Here is a 20164-nt window from a genome sequence, read left to right as displayed (position 1 = left end):
GTTATGTTTTATGTAAGCCTCGTGGCAACCGCACAGAAAAATCTTATACTAATTACACAAAAGAAAACAAGAAGTCAAAATATACTGATACCAGAAGACATCAAAAAACAAAAAAGGATAATAATCATAGAATAATGGATCTACAAAACAACCAGAATACAACTGACAAAATGACAACAGTAAATTCTATCAATAGTAACAACAGTAAGGACTATCAATAATTACTTTGAATGTAAGAAAATTAAATTCTCCAATTAAAAGACACAGACTGGTTTAAAAGATAAAGACAAAACTACAAGACACAAAAATCCAACAATATGCTGCATACAGACTTATTTTAGCCTTAAAGACACACCTAGACTGATAATGAAAGGATGGAAATAGACTTTACAAGCAAATGATACCAAAACCAAAACAAAACAAAGAGGGTAGCTGTATTTGTATTGGACAAAATGGACTTTAAAAGTGGTAAAAAGGGGCACCTGGGTGGCTCAGATGGTTAAACATCTGCCTTCGGCTCAGGTCATGATCCCATGGTCCTGGGATCGAGCCCCACATCTGGTTCCCTGCTTGGGCGGGGAGTCTGCTTCTCCCCCTCTCTCCCCATTGTCGCCCCCTCGCTAGTGCTCCCTCAATCTCTCTGTCAGATAAATATCCAACATTGGAACATGTAAATACACAAAGCAAAAACAGAGGGGCACCTGGGTGGCTCAGTGGGTTAAAGCCTCTGCCTTCGGCTCAGGTCATGATCCCAGGGTCCTGGGATCGAGCCCCATATCAGGTTCTCTGCTCAGCAGGGAGCCTGCTTCCCTCCCTCTCTCTCTCTGCCCGCCTCTGCCTACTTGTGATCTCTGTCTGTCAAATAAACAAATAAAATCTTAAAAAAAAAACAAAAAACAGAGCAAAAACAGAACTACAAGGAGAGACAAACAATAAAACAGTAGTTGCCATCTTTGAAACCCTGCTCTCAACAACTGGACAGATCATCTGGACCATCAAAAGGAAACAGTGGATGTGAATAACACTATAGATGAAATGGCCCTAACAGACACACACAAAGCATTCTAACCAACAGGAGCAGAATACACATTCTTCTCAAGCACACACAGAACATTTCCTAGAATGGACCATAGTTTGGGCCACAAAACAAGTTTTAACAAATTCAAGAAGACAGACATCATCTTTTCTGCCCACAATGACACGAAACTAGAAATCAGCAGCAAGAAGGAAACTAGAAAATTCACTCACAAACACATGGAAATTAAACAACACTCTACCCAATAACCGATGGCGCAAAGAAGAAATTAAAGGAAATTAAAAAGGTCTCCTGAGGAATGTGTGGCTGGCCAGCTCACTTGGTAGAGCATGTGACTCTTGATATCTGGGTTGTAAGTTCAAGCCCCATGTTTAGCATACAGATTACTTAAAAATAAAATCTTTTAAAAAAAAAAAGGTTCTTGAAACAAACAAAAATGGAAATACAACATAATAAAACTTGTGAGATGCAGCAAAAGCAGTTCTAAGAGCAAAGTTTACAACAATAAACCCTATTTTAAGAAACAAGAAAGATCCCACATAACATTGAGATACCACTTGACACCAGTTAGAATGGCCAAAATTAGCAAGACAGGAAACAACGTGTGTTGGAGAGGATGTGGAGAAAGGGGAACTCTCTTACACTGTTGGTGGGAATGCAAGTTAGTGCAGCCACTTTGGAGAACAGTGTGGAGACTCCTGAAGAAATTAAGAATAGAGCTTCCCTATGACCCTGCAATTGCACTACTGGGTATTTACCCCAAAGATACAGATGTAGTGAAAAGAAGGGCCATCTGTACCCCAATGTTTATTGCAGCAATGGCTACGGTCGCCAAACTGTGGAAAGAACCAAGATGCCCTTCAACGGATGAATGGATAAGGAAGATGTGGTACATATACACAATGGAGTATTATGCCTCCATCAGAAAGGATGAATACCCAACTTTTGTAGCAACATGGACGGGACTGGAAGAGATTATGCTGAGCGAAATAAGTCAAGCAGAGAGAGTCAAGTATCATATGGTCTCACTTATTTGTGGAGCATAACAAATAACGTGGAGGACATGGGGAGATGGAGAGGAGAGGGAGTTGAGGGAAACTGGAAGGGCAGATGAACCATGAGAGACTATGGACTCTGAAAAACAACCAGAGGGTTTTGGGGGGGGGGGGGGTGGGAGGTTGAGGTGGTGGGTAATAGGGAGGGCACGTACTGCATGGAGCACTGGGTGTGATGCCAAAGCAATGAACACTGTTATGCTGTAAATAAACAAATAAAAAAAAATGGAAAAAAAAAAAAAAAGAAAGAAACAAGAAAGATCCCACATAACTTAACTCTATCCCTTAAGGATCTAGTAACAGACGAGCAAACTGAGCTCAAAGGTAGTTGAAGATAGTATTTGACTAGGAAGCCAATAATACTCAATGGAGAAAAGACAGTGCCAACCATTTATCTAGTAAGGAGTTAATATGCAAAAATAAAAAGAACTCAAAACAACCCAATAGCAAAAACAACCCAAAAAAATAAATAAATAAAAAAAAATGGGCAAAGGACGTGAATAGATACTTCTCCGAATAACGTGTATCAAAGGCCAACAGGTACACGAAAAGGTCTTCAACATCCCTAGACATCAGGGAAATACAAATCAAAAGCACAATGAGGCACCACCTCACACTTGGTAGAATGGCCATTACCAAAAAAGACAAGAAAATACTTGCAAAAATATAAGGAAATGGGAACCTTTGTGTACTGAGTAAAAACGTAAATCTATAGAGACACTATGCAAAACAATACGGGGAACCCTAAAAAATTTAAAAACAGAGCTACCACATGATCCCAAAATACTACTTCTAGAAATATACCCAAAGGAAGAGAAAACCCCAACTTGACAACATATCTGTACCCTCATGTTCATAACAGCATTAATTTATAATAGCCAAGACATGGAAACAACCTAAGTAATAAAGGAAAGAAACTGTGATATATACATGCACACACACAGAGGAATATGGAGGAACACACACACACACACACACACACATACAGAGGAACACAGTCACAAAGAATGAGGAAATCCTATTACCTGTTCCAACATGGAGGGACCTTGAAGACATTAGGCTAAGAGAAATAAATCACACAAAGACAAATATGTTGATCTCACTTACATGTAGGCAAAAAGAAAGCTCACAGAACAAGAACAAACTTATTACCGGGGCAGAGGGTGTGGGGAGGGGAAGAAGGTGCAAACTTCCAGTCATGAGGTAAGTACTAGACATATAAAGTACAAATGGTAACTCAGCTAAGAGGTCCACTGCTGTGTGGTATACAAGAAAGTTGTTAGGGTAAATCCTAACAGCCCCCACCACACAAAGAAATTTGTTTTCCTGGCTTCCCTTTTCTTTTTATTGTATCTCTATGGGAAGATGGATGTTAGCCTAACTTACTGTGGTGATCATTTCACAGTATTTGTAAAACAAACCATCATGCTGTACACCTTAAATTTATATAGGGATAAATGTCTACTTCTCAATAAAACTGGAAAAAAGAGAGAGTGAGTGGGAGAGAGAGAAGGATGAACACATGGCTGTGTGGACAAGAGAAATCCCAGAATGCCCAAGAGAAGGAGCTGCAGCCAGCCCACAACGAGGATACAGGACATTGCTCTGCTCTGTCACGGTACCTTAATTTCCAAGAACTGATTGTTCACCTCTATCCCTTCCAACAACAGATGACTCTAATAAATGGAGCATAAATTTCTCCACAATAATTTTGGAAATTAAAAAGTGTATTTAATTAAACGAGAGCAAATATGACAAGATTTTAAAAATAGAGAGATCTACCACGTGAGTCTTTGTTGACATGCTATCTGCTACAAAGGGGAACCAGAAAAATACCTCTTTGGACTTTTCCTCTTTGGTAAATCTTCCAAATTTTTCTATCATTTCAGCCACAAATATAACATCCATCTTGTCAGAAAAATTGGCGGCTTCCACGGTATAAGCCAGTAACTGCCGGGCCGTGGCCACAGCATTAGTAAGATTGAGAGGCATCTACATTAAAAAGGCAAAAATGAACAATGAATTTTGACATCTTATCTTCACATTTCAAAACATGGCAATGAATTCAAACTCTTTATAGTTTATCACCAGGACCTTCTTAAAACACTTTTTCAAACCTGAGGAAACTGGAATTATAGCGGTCACTAACCTGAACAAATTTTTTTTTTAACTTTGAAATATAATAATACATAAAAATACATCTGGTAAACATGCAGCATCATCTTTCCCTCTGTACTTATCCAAATTCTAAACACTCCAAGCCAATTGCTTAGAAAAGCCTTTCCGGAGTATTCCAACTGGGAGAGATCGATAACTCCCCTGGAGCCCGGTGCACAGGAGGAGGAAGCATTTATCTATACCACCACGCACTGCCAGTAATGTCCTACATTTGCTTATTTATTGACTTAAACACAACTTGGCACCAACCATTCCACAAAGGGTGTAACAAGTACCAAGGAGCATAAGAAAATGTGTGTGTAACACAGAAACCATCTTCCAGCTGTTTCTCATCTGGTCAGGTTTACAACGGACACATAGAATGGAGACAAGAAAAAGGCGTCTGAAGAGCATGAGTATGACAAGGATCCCGGGTAATAGAGATTATAAAAGAAGCCCAAGAGGCAGCTTCCCAGACGGATCTGAAGGAGAGCTGGGATTTGTGCCAGTGGATGCAGGTGATAAAGATATTCAAACAAAGGCAGCAACTGGGAAGGAAAACAGACACCACAGAGGGCCCCGAATACTGGGGGTGGTGACCAGGCCTGACCCCGAACACAGATAACTGAATGTAAATACCCATCCTCACGCTTTACTCGTATTTAAAACAAACACACATACACACACACACACACACACACACACCCGGAATTTCAACTAACATGCATACGTTAACAACCTCAGCAAAGGGGAAGACTTTGTAGTTACCTGATTAAACATATAAAGCACTCTAGTGACATCGTTTGCATATTGGCAGCGAGAATAATCATCACTGGCCCAGAAGCCACCTCTGTCACATCTGCGCCAAGCCTTCCTCTCATCCTGGGGGTTTCCGGGGTAGATCCCACTGCCATGGCTATTCCGCGTGCACTGAAGGTACGCAGTAATGCCGGCTAATGTCCTGGGCCACCTAGACAGGCAGAGACGGAACAGGATGAGAAATCCTACGTGGACATAAGTAACAGCGGAGGAAAATGGAGGGGTAGGACTGGTCATGGATAATCATAGAGAAAAATCAAGAAGCAGCGAATTCCTTTCAGAATAACGCGTTTAAAAAAATTAAAAGGCTAGCATGGACTAGGCTGATTTAAACTATCAGCCACATTTATTTTAATACCGGAGGATATTTTCTTAAAATGTCCTAAATGTTGCGATAAACACACAGGAAAATGGTCTTATAGCCAGTAAAAAAAGAAAAAGACAGTTCCCAGGTGTGCAGACAAGTCGCCAAAGCAGGTACAGAACTGTGATCCTTAGCAAGGCCTGCTTGCTGCCCTGGCCCTTCAGTGGTATCTAGGAATCTGGGACTTGGGGGAGTCTTCCCAAGAACAGTTAACTGGTGTTGTTCACTATGCCTACACTGTTTGGACAAGCAGTACGGTTTATGCTGAAACTTGCTTTCTTGCTGGGAGTCTGAAATTTTGGTACATGCTAGACAGAGGATGCCTCCTCCACCAGCAATAAGAATTTTGGATACTGAGTCTCCAACCCGCTTCCCTGGGCAACAACACTGTATCCACCTCCAGATAGGGTTGGGGCCCTTTCATGGCTGGAGAAGGAATGGGAAGAAGCCTGCCCTTGGATCTCCAGAAAGCACCTATGTCTTTTCCCTTGCTATCCATCTCCCTACCTTACTATATCACTATAATCTCTCTTAGCTGTGACTACAACTACATGCTGGATCCCATGAGTCCACCTAACAAATCTCTGCACTTGGGGCAGTCTAGCAGACCTCCAACACAGTATACAGCTGAATTTATCTGGGAGAAGTTAACCTCTGAGCAAGTGACTACACCAATCTGTGGGCACAGATTGTCACTAACAGTTGGAAGAAATCTGTCATGTGAGCTTTCTCCAAAACTGGAGAACTGAATATATTTAATGGAAGTTACAGTTGACCTATAACATAGGGACTGATAAATTAAAATAGCAGTCATACCAAAATATAATTAATTCCCCAAATCTGCATAAACAGATTAAGCAACACTAAACTAAATCTTATTAATGCAGTGAAAGTTTAACTGCATAATACACTAAGGAGTGTCAAAAGCTAATTCATTAATCAGTCAAATAATCAGATTCTTTTTCTATTTTTAAAAATGTAAAATAGTCAAATTACGAGCAAAAATAGAAAATCCACCATAAATGAAAAACATTATGATTACTTAATAAAAGATGCAGAATATCACAAAATTCACAAATGTTATCTGTTTTGCTTTAAAGTATACAGTATAAATATTATCTATTAACAGTTAATCTACATAAAGGACTTATCCATTGGCAGTAATAAATATTTATTTCCATATACTCGGGTCAGGGAGAATTTTTTTTTTTAAAGGACAAAGGATAGTTTTTTTAAAAAGCACTTAAGAATTAGCTGAGCTAAAGATGTTGCTACTGCTTCTTCACCTTCAATTTATTTTTCATTTTTATTTATTTATCCTTTAAAATTCATTTAAATTCAATTCATTAACATATAGTATATTATTAGGTCCAGAGGTGGGGGGCAGTGATTCATCAGTCTTATATCACACCCAGTGCTCATTATATGTCACATGCCCTCCTTAATGTCCATCACCCAGTTACCCCATCCCCTCATCCCCCTCCCCTCCAGCAACCCTCAGTTTGTTTCCTATGATTAAGAGTCTCTTGGGGTTTGTCTCCCTTGCTGATTTTGTCTTGTTTTACTTCTCCCTCTCTTCCTCCATGCTCTTCTGTTTTGTTTCTTAAATTCCATATATGAGTGAAATCATTCACCTTGGATTCAAAAGATTAATACCAAAGGCTTTTCTTACCCTTAAAATTTGGGCAGTAGGAGTAGCAATCACAGGAGTACAAACTGGGTATTCAACAAACTTTATGCTGCTATAAATTTCCCTTCAAATCTCCCTTCATTTAATCAACTATAAGGTCCTTATTAAAATCCTGAATGTAAAAAACATTAAATAGTAATATACTTAAAAGACATTTTTAAAGCAACCTTGAAAGTGAGGCGAGTTTAAGGCAAAAGTCATTACCTCTCATAAATTCTAAATTTTCTATTTAAAAAAAAAAGGAATATTCCACTCATTCTGCTCATCTCAACACAGAGCCCAACACCAATGGCTCCCAAAGCTTCAGCCATCCAAAATCTTTCATTTCCCAAAGTCGTTCTTGCTTAGAACCAAACAGGGGAGGAAAATGAACTTGGCTTTCTCCTAATTATCATGTCTACTTAACTGCCAATAGTTAAAAGTAACTTAGCAATACAAAACCTTCCAAAGTTCGTCCATAAAAAAGCCCTTAAAAAAACAGGACACACCATTAGCCTTTCGAATTCTGCAATTTTAGTAGAATTTCCAAAATGTTTCCCTAAAGTAATGGTTCTTAAATTTTACAACAAACCATGAAACATGAAACACTCTGTCTGCAGAGACTGTTAAATCAACATATCTGAGATACAGTCCAGGCGCCTTTTCTTCTTAATCTTCATACATGACTCTGACATCACTGTTCTGAAGGGCAGTCCTCAGATATATAAGGACATATATGTGAATACATACATATTCTTAAATTTCCTTCTCGAGGATAGTAGACCAATTATGTACCTTTAAGAAGAAAAACAGATGTTGGCAAATCATTTTTTCCAGCACTGTCCATGTCACTGACCTGAACTCCCCTTTATTGTTTACCACCCTCTCGGGAGGACAGTACTGTGCAGAGCTTTCTAACACCACAATATCAACAGTTCTTGTATTGTTCCCACGTTTGGTCTGGACGTGACAGCCCCAATTTCCGGTCGATCCAGCCTGAATATTAGAAATGGTTAGGGCACTGCATGGAAAAAGATTTTAAAGAGAGAGAAAAAATGGTTAGACAAAAAAGGCAGACAACCCAGGCTTCTATCATTCATTTAGCAAGTATGTCTGAATGCACAGTGTGGGTAAAGCACCTGCTAGATAAAAACGAATTTAAAAAATGATCCCTCCGTTTAAGTACTTCAGCAGCAAGTCTAGACAAGCAGGCGAAGGGAGAACAGGATGCAGCCGGGAAGGGGAACAGCAAATCCAAAGGTGGGAATGTCACGTTCTTCAGGCAAAACTAATGGAGACGCTTCCAAGTTACGTCTACCTTCTCACTGATTTGGAGGGAAATATTCAAGCATGAAGGAAGGAGATTAATATTACTAAGTGAATAATTAAGAAAATATTTAAGGATATTTTACAGAGGAACTCATTAAGTCTCTAGAAAGCTTTAATAAATTACCAACTAATGTTTTAACAAAAGGAGTTTTCCATGGAAAGGTATACTTCGATTTGTAAAATAGCTATATTTCTAAAGAGCTGTCAGTAAATTCAATTTTCAAGATGAACTCCTAATTCTCTAATATAAGGCCTGTTAATTAAAGAGCAAATGTCAGAACCTTCAATTAACCTTTCTCCCCACCACATGGCCCACCATGCTATCCTCTTATGTAAATAGAAAAATAAAGAGATAATTAGACATAAAGGATGTATCATTTTAATTAATTTACAAAGTTATGCCTTCAAGTTAAGACACATTTTTCCAGTCTCCTAAATCATTAATGGCTATACAACATCATATGTTCTAATAAAGGCTTTGAGGTGCTATTACTCTGAATCAGAGAAAATGTTTATAATCCTTGTTAATTAAGTCAGGGAATAAACGAATATACTATAATAAATATATTCGAGATAAAGTGACACAAAAAGTATTTCAGGGGCGCCTGGGTGGCTCAGTGGGTTAAAGCCTCTGCCTTCGGCTCAGGTCATGATCCCAGGGTCCTGGGATCGAGCCCCGCATCGGGCTCTCTGCTCAGCAGGGAGCCTGCTTCCTCTCTCTCTCTCTGCCTACTTGTAATTTCTGTCTTTCAAATAAGTGAATAAAATCTTAAAAAAAAAAAAAAAAAGTATTTCACATTAAATTTAAATAACCAAATTCCAAAATAAGCAATCATTCTCTAATCCAGAGGTTCCCAAACATTCTTGGTTCACAGCACCTTCATTGACCAGAAAACTGTTTCACAGAGCCCCAAACCCAAAAGAAATACCTCCAATGGTCCAATTATTAATTACATCCCAGAACTGTGAACCTATGTCCTAATAACTTCATAGTCATTTGAAAAAATAAGGCACATCAATTTGAGATAAATATTTCATTCTTAAATAACCAAACCTCCTGATGGGTTGTGTTTGTCTTTTGAGCACTCCAAAATTAATCTAAAGTCAGATACAGAACAGACAGCGAGACCCTTATTTCATGTCCCACGATGACTTTCCCACAGTATTTGCTTTGTACCATAGTAATCACCAAGAACTCGGCACCCTCAAGGATGGCACCAGCAAAAAGAAGGCAGCATGATCAAATGACATCATCACTGTCTAGGGCTGGTAGCCGTGTGGTCCCACAAGCGTCAAGCATTACCATGCTTCTTCCAAAGCTTAAAATACCCCACAGCAGCTCTCTAGGTGAACTCACTGTCACATCCCAGAGCACTTCAGCATACCCACGGGGAGCTAAGGTCCTAACGTATTTTGCCAACATGTTTTTAAAGATGACCTTTAGCAATACCTTCAATGTCCAAAAACTAACCATCAGAATAGAATTTCCAGGAATCCTCAAGGCAGCATATTTAGAAATTTAAGGAGGAAGAGGAGGCTTCAATTTCATTTTTGAGGAAAACTACAAACTCTAATTCTTACTAATGAAGGATGGATAACATAAAGAAACCAATGAAGAATCAACAGCTATCTCAGGTTAACCAATTCAATAACTGTATGTCCTTTTTCTGCAACTCTTTTATTAGTATGGAGGCAAATCTGGGTAAAGGACTTCAGTCTTCAGATGGAAGATTTTCACAGGAGTCAAGTGCCCCTCCCAAAAAAACTATTGGGCAAGGATGCTAACCTTAGAATTAATTTTGTGTACTGCTATAAGGAATTTAAAGTGTGACTTGCAAAAATAAATTTATCAAGTTAACCTAGTTATTTCATAGTTGCAACATATAAGAGTTTTAAATTAGAGAGAGAGAGCATAAGCATGATCAGGAGTGGGGGTGGGGAGGGCAAGGGACAGAGGGAGAGGAAAGACAGAATCTTAAGCAGGCTCCATGCCCAGCATGGAGTCTGATGTGGGGCTTGATCTCACGACCCTGAGATTATTACCTGAGCTGAAATCAAAAGTGGGACAACTTAACCAACTGAGCCACCCAGGTGCCTGCCTCCAGGGTTGTATATATTTTTAAAGCTTTATTGTTGTATCATGTGTCAATTATTACCTATTCATATAATAAACTGCTTAAAGCTCACATCTTAATGAGTTTAACATATGTATACGCCTATGAACTTATCACCACAATACAAGTAAGGTAACAAGAGTCTTCTCACTGGGACCTAACAAACTGTTTCTAACAATCTTAACCCCTAATAAAGGAACCCTGATTCTGGTTATAGCAGACCTGCTTTTACCAAACTACCCACCGTGCAGTTCACTATTATTTATAAGCTCTAGACAAACTACAAAATGACAACTATCCAAACACATGGCCAGTGATCCAAAACAAGCAGAAACCAGAGAGAAGTGGACCCTGGGAAGAAGGCATCAGCACTGGGGAGTAAGAGCAGGAAATGGTTTTCAATGGCTTTTGTCCAAGGACAGGTCCACCTCAAACAGAAATTCACAGCCTTACTCGCTGAAAAATCAGAGCACAGAGGAAGAAAGGAAGGTGGCTGGAAGCCCAAACTTCCACATATGAAATTGACGCATATCTCTAACCGGCCCCTGGTTCCCACAGACAGAGCAGGGTCCAAGCAGATTTCAGCTGCTGCCATCACAGAAAAGACAGAACTAGGAGTTTGAGATTAGCCAAACTAACTGCTTGAGGGAACAAAAACCAACTGACTTCAAGCAAATAGAAGAGAATCCAGTCACGAATTTGCAAGAAGTGGTTTTCTTTAAAGGCGGGATAGTAATTACTTTAGGCTTTCCTGGCCAAGAAGCAACATCGAAGATATTATATAGCTACTTATATAACCATGTGAAATGTAACCATTTACAAATGTAAAAAATATTCTTCACCCATAGGCCCATCAGGCCAGATGTGGCCCATAGCTTGTACTTTGCCAGTTGCTCTGTAGTGAATCATTCACACTGTCCAGGATAGAATCCAACATTACTAGACACACAAACAGTATTTTTAAATACTAAAATATAAAATATATACATAAGCAAAGTAGTCAGGGGTGATGACCCCAAGATGACCCAGATGTTGGAAACAGCAGGCAAGGATTGAAAAGCATCTACCATAAATATGTTAGAAGACACAAAGGAAAATATGCTTCTAGTAAACAAGACAGGAAATCTCAGGAGGGAAACAAATTATAAAATAGAACATTCTACCCCCAAAACTCACAGACATGATTCTCAACTCAGAGGGTCTTTATTTTCTAGGCAGATAGATATAGATTTCTTTAAATGGAACTTCTATGAATCTGAAGTGATTCTTAGTACCCTAAGACGTCCTGGCTGAGTGTGGAAACTACAAATCTATTATTAAATATTCAAATTGAGCTCTGCCTTTAAGAATGTGGTAGGAAAGAAAAAAGAAAGAGAGACAGAGACATGCAGAAATGGGGGGGAGAGGAGGGAGAAGAAAAAGGAAATTCAATGCCTACGGATAAAGATTTTACCAAAACAAAATATAAAGTGATGATAATACATATATTTTCACTCTATTTTTTATACTTTATAAAGTTCATTTGAATTAATGATTTTGAATCTGAAATAATGATTCAATAATCATTTGAATTAATGATTAATGATCACTCCAGGCATGGGATTAACAGGATAGGTATTATATTATTTTATACTAGTGGAATAGAGAAAGGAAATCTCTTAAGATGTAGCCTTAATCAAAAGAGTGAAAATTAGGTGATTACTAAAAGTGAAAAATCAGTGTTTAGCAGCAATAAATGGTTGTAAATTATGTTTGGCATTAAAAGCTTATCTTTTCCCACCTAAAACTTCAAACAAAAAGTTTAACAGTGTTTCCTTTTAATCTTATGTTTTATTGGTCACAATTGGATAGAAAAGGTAGTTACTTAATTTCTGGAGATGAGTAACAATCAGGAAAAGGAAACCCAAAGGTTTGCATTTTTAAACGCAAGAAGATAAAATATCAATTTAAGTTCTAACTAAACGTGACAATTTTGAAATAAATAAAATCCACAGAGACAATTCCTCATCTAAAAAAGTTTACCTTGCGATCAACGAGCAGTTGTGAATCATGTTCTTTTCAACAAAGATACCTTGCGATTCATCAGTTTCAACTATCCGTCCATCCTGATACCACAACACTTGCATGTCCTGATCAATATATGAAGCCATACACTGGAAGGGAAGGCTGTCTCCTTCAAACACCACTTGGCGATGAGATGGAGTCATGTAGAAAGATGGTAATTCGAGGGGTGGATCTACAGACAAGAAAACAAAAACTTAGTAAACAAATACAATACTATATTCACACTCCAGAATTAAAAGTTACAGAGGGGCAACCGGGGTGGTCAGTCGGTTAGGCATTTGTCTTAGGCTCAGGTCATGATCTCCAGGTCCTGGGATGGAGCCCCGAGTCAGGCCACCTGCTCAGTGGGGAGTCTGCTTTTCCTTCTTCTTCTGCCCCTCCCCCGATTCGTGCATGCATGCATACACTTCTCTCTCTCCCTCTCTCTAATAAATAAAATTTTTTTAAAGTTATAGAAATTCTAATTAAAATTATTTTAAATGGAAGAAACACATTTTTCTCAGTAACCAGCATTTTAATGTTAGCACCAACAAGGTTCCTACTGAGATAAATGGGTCCTAGATGAAAACAAAATTAGTAAAATTGAAATGAAACCATTTCATAATCAGTTCTGACATTTAAAGTTGTTCCTTTTTGGTGGTAGCTAAGCAATTACTAAAAAAAAAAAAAGAAAAAACTGTAAAGTGATACTTAAACCTTGAGAATGGAACTAGTGAAAAGTAAATACTAATAAATATATATAATTTTAGAATACATTCAGGAGAGAGTATTACCCTTGATTAAACCACTGGCTTCTGCTTATATAAGTAATACATACTTAATGAAAAAATTTAGAACATTTAAAGAAAAGGTAAAGAAAAATCTTTTAAGATCCCATATATTACCATCACTGTTAAAAAGTTGGGAGGTGGGACTGGGAGAGGGGGAGGGGGCTATGGACATTGGGGAGGGTATGTGCTATCGTGAGTGCTGTGAAGTGTGTAAACCTGGCGATTCACAGACCTGTACCCCTGGAGATAAAAATACATTATATGTTTATTAAAAAAAAAAAAAAATTTGGAAAGGGAGGCGAACCATAAGAGACTATGGACTCTGAAAAACAACCTGAGGGTTTTGAAGGGTCAGGGGTGGAAGGTTGGGGGAACAGGTGGTGGGTAATAGGGAGGGCACGTTTTGCATGGAGCACTGGGTGTTGTGCAAAAAACAATGAATACTGTTACGCTGAAAAAATAAATAAAATGGAAAAAAAAAAAGTTGGTATACTTCCTTCCAGTCATACAAATAAAAGGGAGGAATCCTAAATATGTACGCAAAAATACACACAAATACCATGGGCTCATTAAAGGCCTTTAGAATATTTAGCCCACTGTTCACTGCTTTTAGAAGCAGTCTATTCTAAAGAAAAACAATACATATACAAACATGCATGCAAGGAAATTAAACCTTGCAATTATTTATAGAGAAAATATTAACAACCTAAAGAGACATGATAACAACCTCGATATCATGGATTGGTATGCATCTATTTTATATGAAGAGGAAATGGGTTTACATGATCTCAGGTTTTATTTTTTTTTTTTTTTTTTTTTGATCTCAGGTTTTAAAATGTTACAAAATATCATTAGAGTATGATGACATTTTGGTCAAAGCACAGGAAAAAGATGAAGAAAATATACTAAGTTATCTTTGACAACAGCTACCTTTGAGTGATAAGAATGAAATGCAAGATGGGCTTTGGTTTACTTCTTTTAGTTTCCCTTCTCTTCCAGCTTTACTGAGGTATAACTAACAAATAAAATTGTAAGAGATGTATTTAATTGCTTTGTTCTCCCCTTCCCCATTCAAAATTATAAGATATTTTAAGAGTACATCATGATGATCTGATACATTTATATGCTGTTTCTTTTCACAAATCTTAATTTTCATCCAATAGCATACTTGGCTTGTGAAATTACAACAGCAATGATAATAAAGAGGAAATGTTAGTACACAACTGCTTATTTCCAGCTACAAAGACTAAACTGGAATCTCCTTTGATCATTTTAAGGATGGTTTTTGGTTTATATGTTTTTTTTCTTCTTTTTCTTTTTATAAATGTTATTTTATTTCTCTCAAGCCTTCAGATACTACTCAAAATCATGATTTTCAATAGCTGCATATTATAAATGAATGTGTCACAAGACATTCAACCAATCCCCTATTTTTGAGATTCAAAGATAGGCTAGTATTTAAATACTAACATACAAAGCTGATCATTTCCTAATAATTAAGCCCTCATGTAGAATTATTGGATCAAGCTGTATCAAATTTTTAAGAACCCCGACACATACTGCCAAATTCTGTATCAAAAAGGCTCTATTATTTATTATTTCACACTCCTACCAACAAATAATGATTGTATCTTCAGATCCTTTTTTTTTTTTTTAAACTATCAACAAACTCCTGGTTTGCCAACTAATGGAAAAATCTGAAGATCTATACTATTCCCTGAAATTGTTTTTCATAAAGAAAGCTGTTCAGAACCCAAGAACCTTAAACACCAATCCAAAAAACAATTTTTTATCCAGCTGACTTAACTGTTCGCATAAACTAAATATGTATTATCAGATCTGTGAAGATTAATGGTTGTAATCAATTCCAGCACGGTATAAAGAGAACTTTCAGACTGTCAAGAAAAACAGAGTAGCAAGTAAAATATGGCAAACCCTTCCTCTGCTTTCCCTTCTCCCTTACCGCATGTCAGCAACTCCTGCTTCACCCCCGTGACTGGCTGGGCCTGAAGGGACTTTGGATAAACACACCGTGTGTCCCGTACGGTGATGTTTCTCTCCTTCACCCAGCGATGCATCCACAGTATGTTGCAATCACACAAAAGATACTCAGTCTGAAATTCTCTGTAGCATACAAAATACAAATTAGTGAGTGTGGTGAATAAAATTAAACAGCATGTTTGCTTTGTATTGGCTTCTGCTTTGGGTGACAAGCACACTAGTGCTCACCCTCGGCAGCCTTTGGCATACAACACCAACTGGTTCTGCTTTCCTTTCCGGTGAGAGGACAGGCAGGAGGATGGCTGACCCCAGCACACCTCCCTGGTAATTCAGGGACTAACTGCTTGAGATCAAAGCTGGTATGCAAACACAAATCTAGATATCGTTCTTCTTCTAGGCAACGAGTCCTTAGTCCCAGGGTCTGGAATACCAAATCTCCCATCTTTTATGCCTACCCAATTTCTGTCCATTCCTCAGTAAGCATGGTGGCACCAACACTTGACCTTGAACACGTCTCCAGTTGTTCTAGCATCATGGACACGCTTTTGCCTTAAATGCCTACAAACTATTCATTTTGGTAACATAAAGGAATATTTGACCATTTATCATGGTTATATTCTGTCTGACCAGAGTCTAAGTTTATCAAGAGTGGAGACTCTCTCAGACACTTCTCCACTTGCACCAAGTGATACCAAGATACTTAACAACTTAAGGGGAATAAAGCTAACCCACTGAAAGTAAAAGAATACCTCAGAGTTGATATGAAAGAAAATACAAAATTATTTTTACATGAGGCAAGAAATTTTATAAGTTGACACCTGGGTATAAGAAACAAAGGATAATATATACAACTTGGATAAAAGCACCATAATTTATTGAATACTTGGTTTTACAAAGCACTACTTATGTGTTGCACGATATGCTAAGTCCAGCTAATAACAATAAATACAGATACTGTCCCCTGTCAACCTGCAGGACATTATGTAATAGTGGAACAAAACAAATACAACCAATACAGAATGTAACCTGTTCTATACAAATAAACCAAAGTGCAAAGAGCAAACATAACGTGTGCTCCTAACACAGCACACCAGCACAGGCTTTAGGAGGGTGGGAGTTGGAATTGGACTAATTTCTAACTCCTAGGCACCACCTTCTGGTCGGTTTCCAGCACAAGTGGGTAAAAGAAAAAAACTGGCCGGAGCGCCTGGGTGGCTCAGTGGGTTAAAGGCTCTGCCTTTGGCTCAGGTCATGATCCTAGGGTCATGATCCTGGGATCAAGCCCCACATCAGGCTCTCTGCTCCACGGGGAGCCTGCTTCCTCCTCTCTCTCTGCCTGCCTCTCTGTCTACTTGTGATCTCTCTCTATCAAATAAATAAATAAAATTTAAAAGAAAACAAAAACAAAAACAAAAAAAACTGGCCATTTCCCCCCGATTTGGGAGGAAAATCCTTCTTACATTCCTGCTATCCAGGGTCTCAAAAGCCAGATTATTCTTTGTCATCTTTTTTATTTTCTTAAATTCACAGAAGTGGCAGACCTGAGGCCAGTATATATGCTGAAAAGAGACGTTTTCACTAAAAAATAATGGCAATAAAAAGACCAGAGTTTAATCCAACATGGCTCCAGAAGCATGTACATGGGTCTGCCATGATGCCAAGGAGCCAGATGAATGCCTAAGTATTAGCTACATCTCACTGGTAGGTCTAGAAAATTCAAGAAAAACAGCAGAGAAGGCGAGGGGAGAAGAAGGGATGGTGGGAAAGAAGTCAAGAAACACCAAACAGCAACTGCTAGGGAAGAAGACATTCTTCCTTGGAAAAACAGTCAATCCCATAAATTATACATAATAAAAATTTAAAAAGCATTATACTTAACTGTATTTCCAACAGAAATTAGGATAACTTACAGTTTGAAATATATATTAGTTCAGCTGGAAATACCATTACTGTCAAAAGGAACTCCCATACAATCTCAGTTAACAAAACTGCTCCGCGGGGCGGGCGGCGGCGGCGGCACTACCAATTCTAAAGCTACAGAAAACTGTGTCCATATGATTTTGCATTGATTTCATAAGTTAAGTATTCTACATAAACATCCCTAGTAATGTCAGTAACAACCTGTGAATTCAATTTGGGGAAAAGATTACAGGATAAAGGTAAATCCCAAAAACATAAAATATGCTTAATTACAGATTCTTCACAGGGAGCGATGATATTTTATATTTTGAGGATTCATCCACTAGTCAAACAATAAAATATTTCCTAACTTGAAAATAAAATGAGAGAATGAATTGTCAATTTATTTACTCTAAATACAGAGAGATATAGTATTCTAAGGAGAAAATGGTTGTCCCAGTCTGAAACACATTATTCAGGTTTACAGTAGGTTTTTCAATGAGAATGCACACTCTCAAGTGAGAGTCTAACTTTTGCAAAATCACCAGATTTCCCCATGAAGCCTCTGAAACCATTTAATAACTGTTTTTAATTTTTAAAAACCAAGATATATTTATCAAAACAGAAAAAAAAATTTCTTACTTACAAAGACCGTAGTGAGCCAAGATAATCGAAAGTTCCTTGAGATAATGAAGAAAACAAATTCCCTGAAAGGTTTCTAGGGAAAAAAAAAATAATAATAATTTCATTTAAAAAATACTAACAATTATTTATCATTTTATACAATTTGCTAGCATGTCCTATAATCACTGAGTAATGTTATAAAGAATTTATGAAAGTTGTTTTAAATCTTATAAAAAGGAAACTAGTAAATGTGTTATCCAAGGGTGAAGAAATTTGTTCTTAACCTATATAAAGTAACAAAATTATTTTAAAATTATTACTATCAGATAATGACTTTCTACCAAATACCAGGTGAACCCAAAAGCTACCTTACTGAGCCAGAACTTTAGTCACGCTCTCATTATAAGTGAATTACTCTTCATGTGTTAACTCAGCTTCACTTAAAACAGAAATGTAAAAACAAGAAAAGGACAGGGATGACCTGAATAATCAGGGGCACCAACCCCCAGGAACTGAATAAAATATGTCAACAGAGTGCAATGAGTCCAGGGTTTAAAACATATAATTCAGTGTTGTCCTTGGGCAAATTACTTAACCTATCTTGTTTCCCCTTGTATCAGATGACTTTAATAAATATGACCAACCTTTGCGTAGTTTTATATGAATTAAACCCAGAACACCCTATGCTACAATTTGAGGTGGTTTGTTTTACCCATAATGATTCCACACTTGACCCTAAGCTCCAAGAGCAGAGGGCCTCATGGGTCTTATTTGCCAGGCAGATAGTAACAAGTTGGGGTACACAGTAGGTGCTCAATAGGGGTGGCTGACTATTCAGGATGTAGACTCTATCTTCAGGATGCTTCTAATAGTAAAACAGAGCTGAGGGCTCTGGGAAGATGGCAGGATGGTCTAACCACCACAAGCTCTGTTCAGAACCTGTTGTAGTATCAAGAATAGATAGAACTTGGACACAAGACTAGAGCATGGGGACACAGCTAGATCTCCGGATGTCCGGCACAGGGGACCTCCCTAAAGGAAAGCACCAGAAGCATTCACAAAGGAAACGGACCATGTTCACTGAGAAACAACTGGCTGATTTGGAATCCTTGTTCAGCAAGAACCCATACCCTGCTCCTAGCCTTCAGAAAGAAATGGCCTCGAAACTGGAGATCCCTCCCACCGTACTGCAGGTTTGGTTTAAGAACTACAGAGCAAAACTCAAGAAAGTCAAACAGCAATTAGCTGGAGCAGAAGTCAAGACCAGCTCTTCCAAGGGACCCATGGATGCCCCTCCAGAATCCCCCTGTGGTGCCCACCAAGCCTCCCTGGTTTATACAGATCACCCAACACCTTCCTTCCAACTCAGCTTATGCTCCAATCTGAAGGTTCTCCCAGACCATTCTGTTGGCCACAAAATAGTCCACTTTGGCTGTTGCCGAGACCCTAACATCTACTCTCTTTGTCCCATTATGGAATCTCGAATTCTTCCCACAACCTTCACTGCTTATTCTCTTGGTTCTTCATCTCCACAAAGAACTTAATGAGCAAAACCAGATGCAAAAGGTCACATACTGTAATGATTCGCAAAAATTCCCGTACGAGAGATTCGAGATCCACGCAACATGGATACATTCCAGAAACACGCTCCATGAAAGAAAAGAAAGACACACAAGCACCCGTTGAGTAGAACTGAGTGGACAGAGGCACTCAACAAACTTACAGCGATGAGAATGTTTTGTGTAGTAATTAGGATGACAGGAACCTGCACTAAATTCATCCAAAGACACAGAACGGCAATATTGTATTACATACACCACAAAAAGCAATCATGGGGCAGGATGAAGGCACCAGCCATGGCGGTAATCATTTTGCGGTTTATAAATGTATCAAATCAACGCACTGTACACCTTATACTTGTATCTCAGTAAAGCTGGAGACGATGTTTAAATTCTATCTCAATAAACATATACAATGAGACTAAAAAAAAAAAAAAAAATAGATAGAACTTAAGTTCAGAATTCTCAAGGAAGATGTCCTGAGACCTGGGAGAAGGCCCGCCTCTCCTCTGGAGTCTGGGCTGAATCCCTCCCATGTGGGAGGAAGTGACAGTTAACAGATGGGCCCTGCAGCAGTGTATTCCTGGATGGCAAGACTTAATATTACACAAATGCCAATCCTTCACAAATTAATACACAATGAAATTCAGTAAAAACATCCCTGGATTGGCTTTTAAATGTAGCATACAAATTTTTGATAGAAA

At 38.3% G+C, this 20164-nt stretch overlaps 2 protein-coding genes across 2 annotated transcripts in view; one reads left to right on the top strand and one right to left on the bottom strand.

The window, feature by feature from the left end:
• The window catches only part of ADGRA3 (adhesion G protein-coupled receptor A3), a 129433-nt gene that overhangs the window by 45999 nt on the left and 63270 nt on the right, over positions 1-20164 (bottom strand). Inside the window, exons 5-10 of the mRNA XM_045998179.1 lie at positions 17924-17995; positions 15341-15501; positions 12566-12779; positions 7957-8121; positions 5017-5218; positions 3928-4083 (exon numbers count right to left, since the gene is read on the bottom strand). Coding sequence (XP_045854135.1) covers positions 3928-4083; positions 5017-5218; positions 7957-8121; positions 12566-12779; positions 15341-15501; positions 17924-17995 — 970 coding nt within the window. The remainder of the gene's footprint in view (positions 1-3927; positions 4084-5016; positions 5219-7956; positions 8122-12565; positions 12780-15340; positions 15502-17923; positions 17996-20164) is intronic.
• On the top strand, positions 18912-19445 carry DPRX (divergent-paired related homeobox). Its single transcript, XM_045990668.1, has one exon. The coding sequence runs from the start codon at positions 18912-18914 to the stop codon at positions 19443-19445; it is 534 nt and encodes a 177-aa protein (XP_045846624.1).

Source organism: Meles meles, chromosome 2, assembly GCF_922984935.1.
Source record: "Meles meles chromosome 2, mMelMel3.1 paternal haplotype, whole genome shotgun sequence".
In the NCBI taxonomy this organism is placed as follows: Eukaryota; Metazoa; Chordata; class Mammalia; order Carnivora; family Mustelidae; genus Meles; species Meles meles.
The sequence above is the reverse complement of the archived record's forward strand: the minus strand, read 5'-3'. Positions and strand labels throughout refer to the sequence as shown.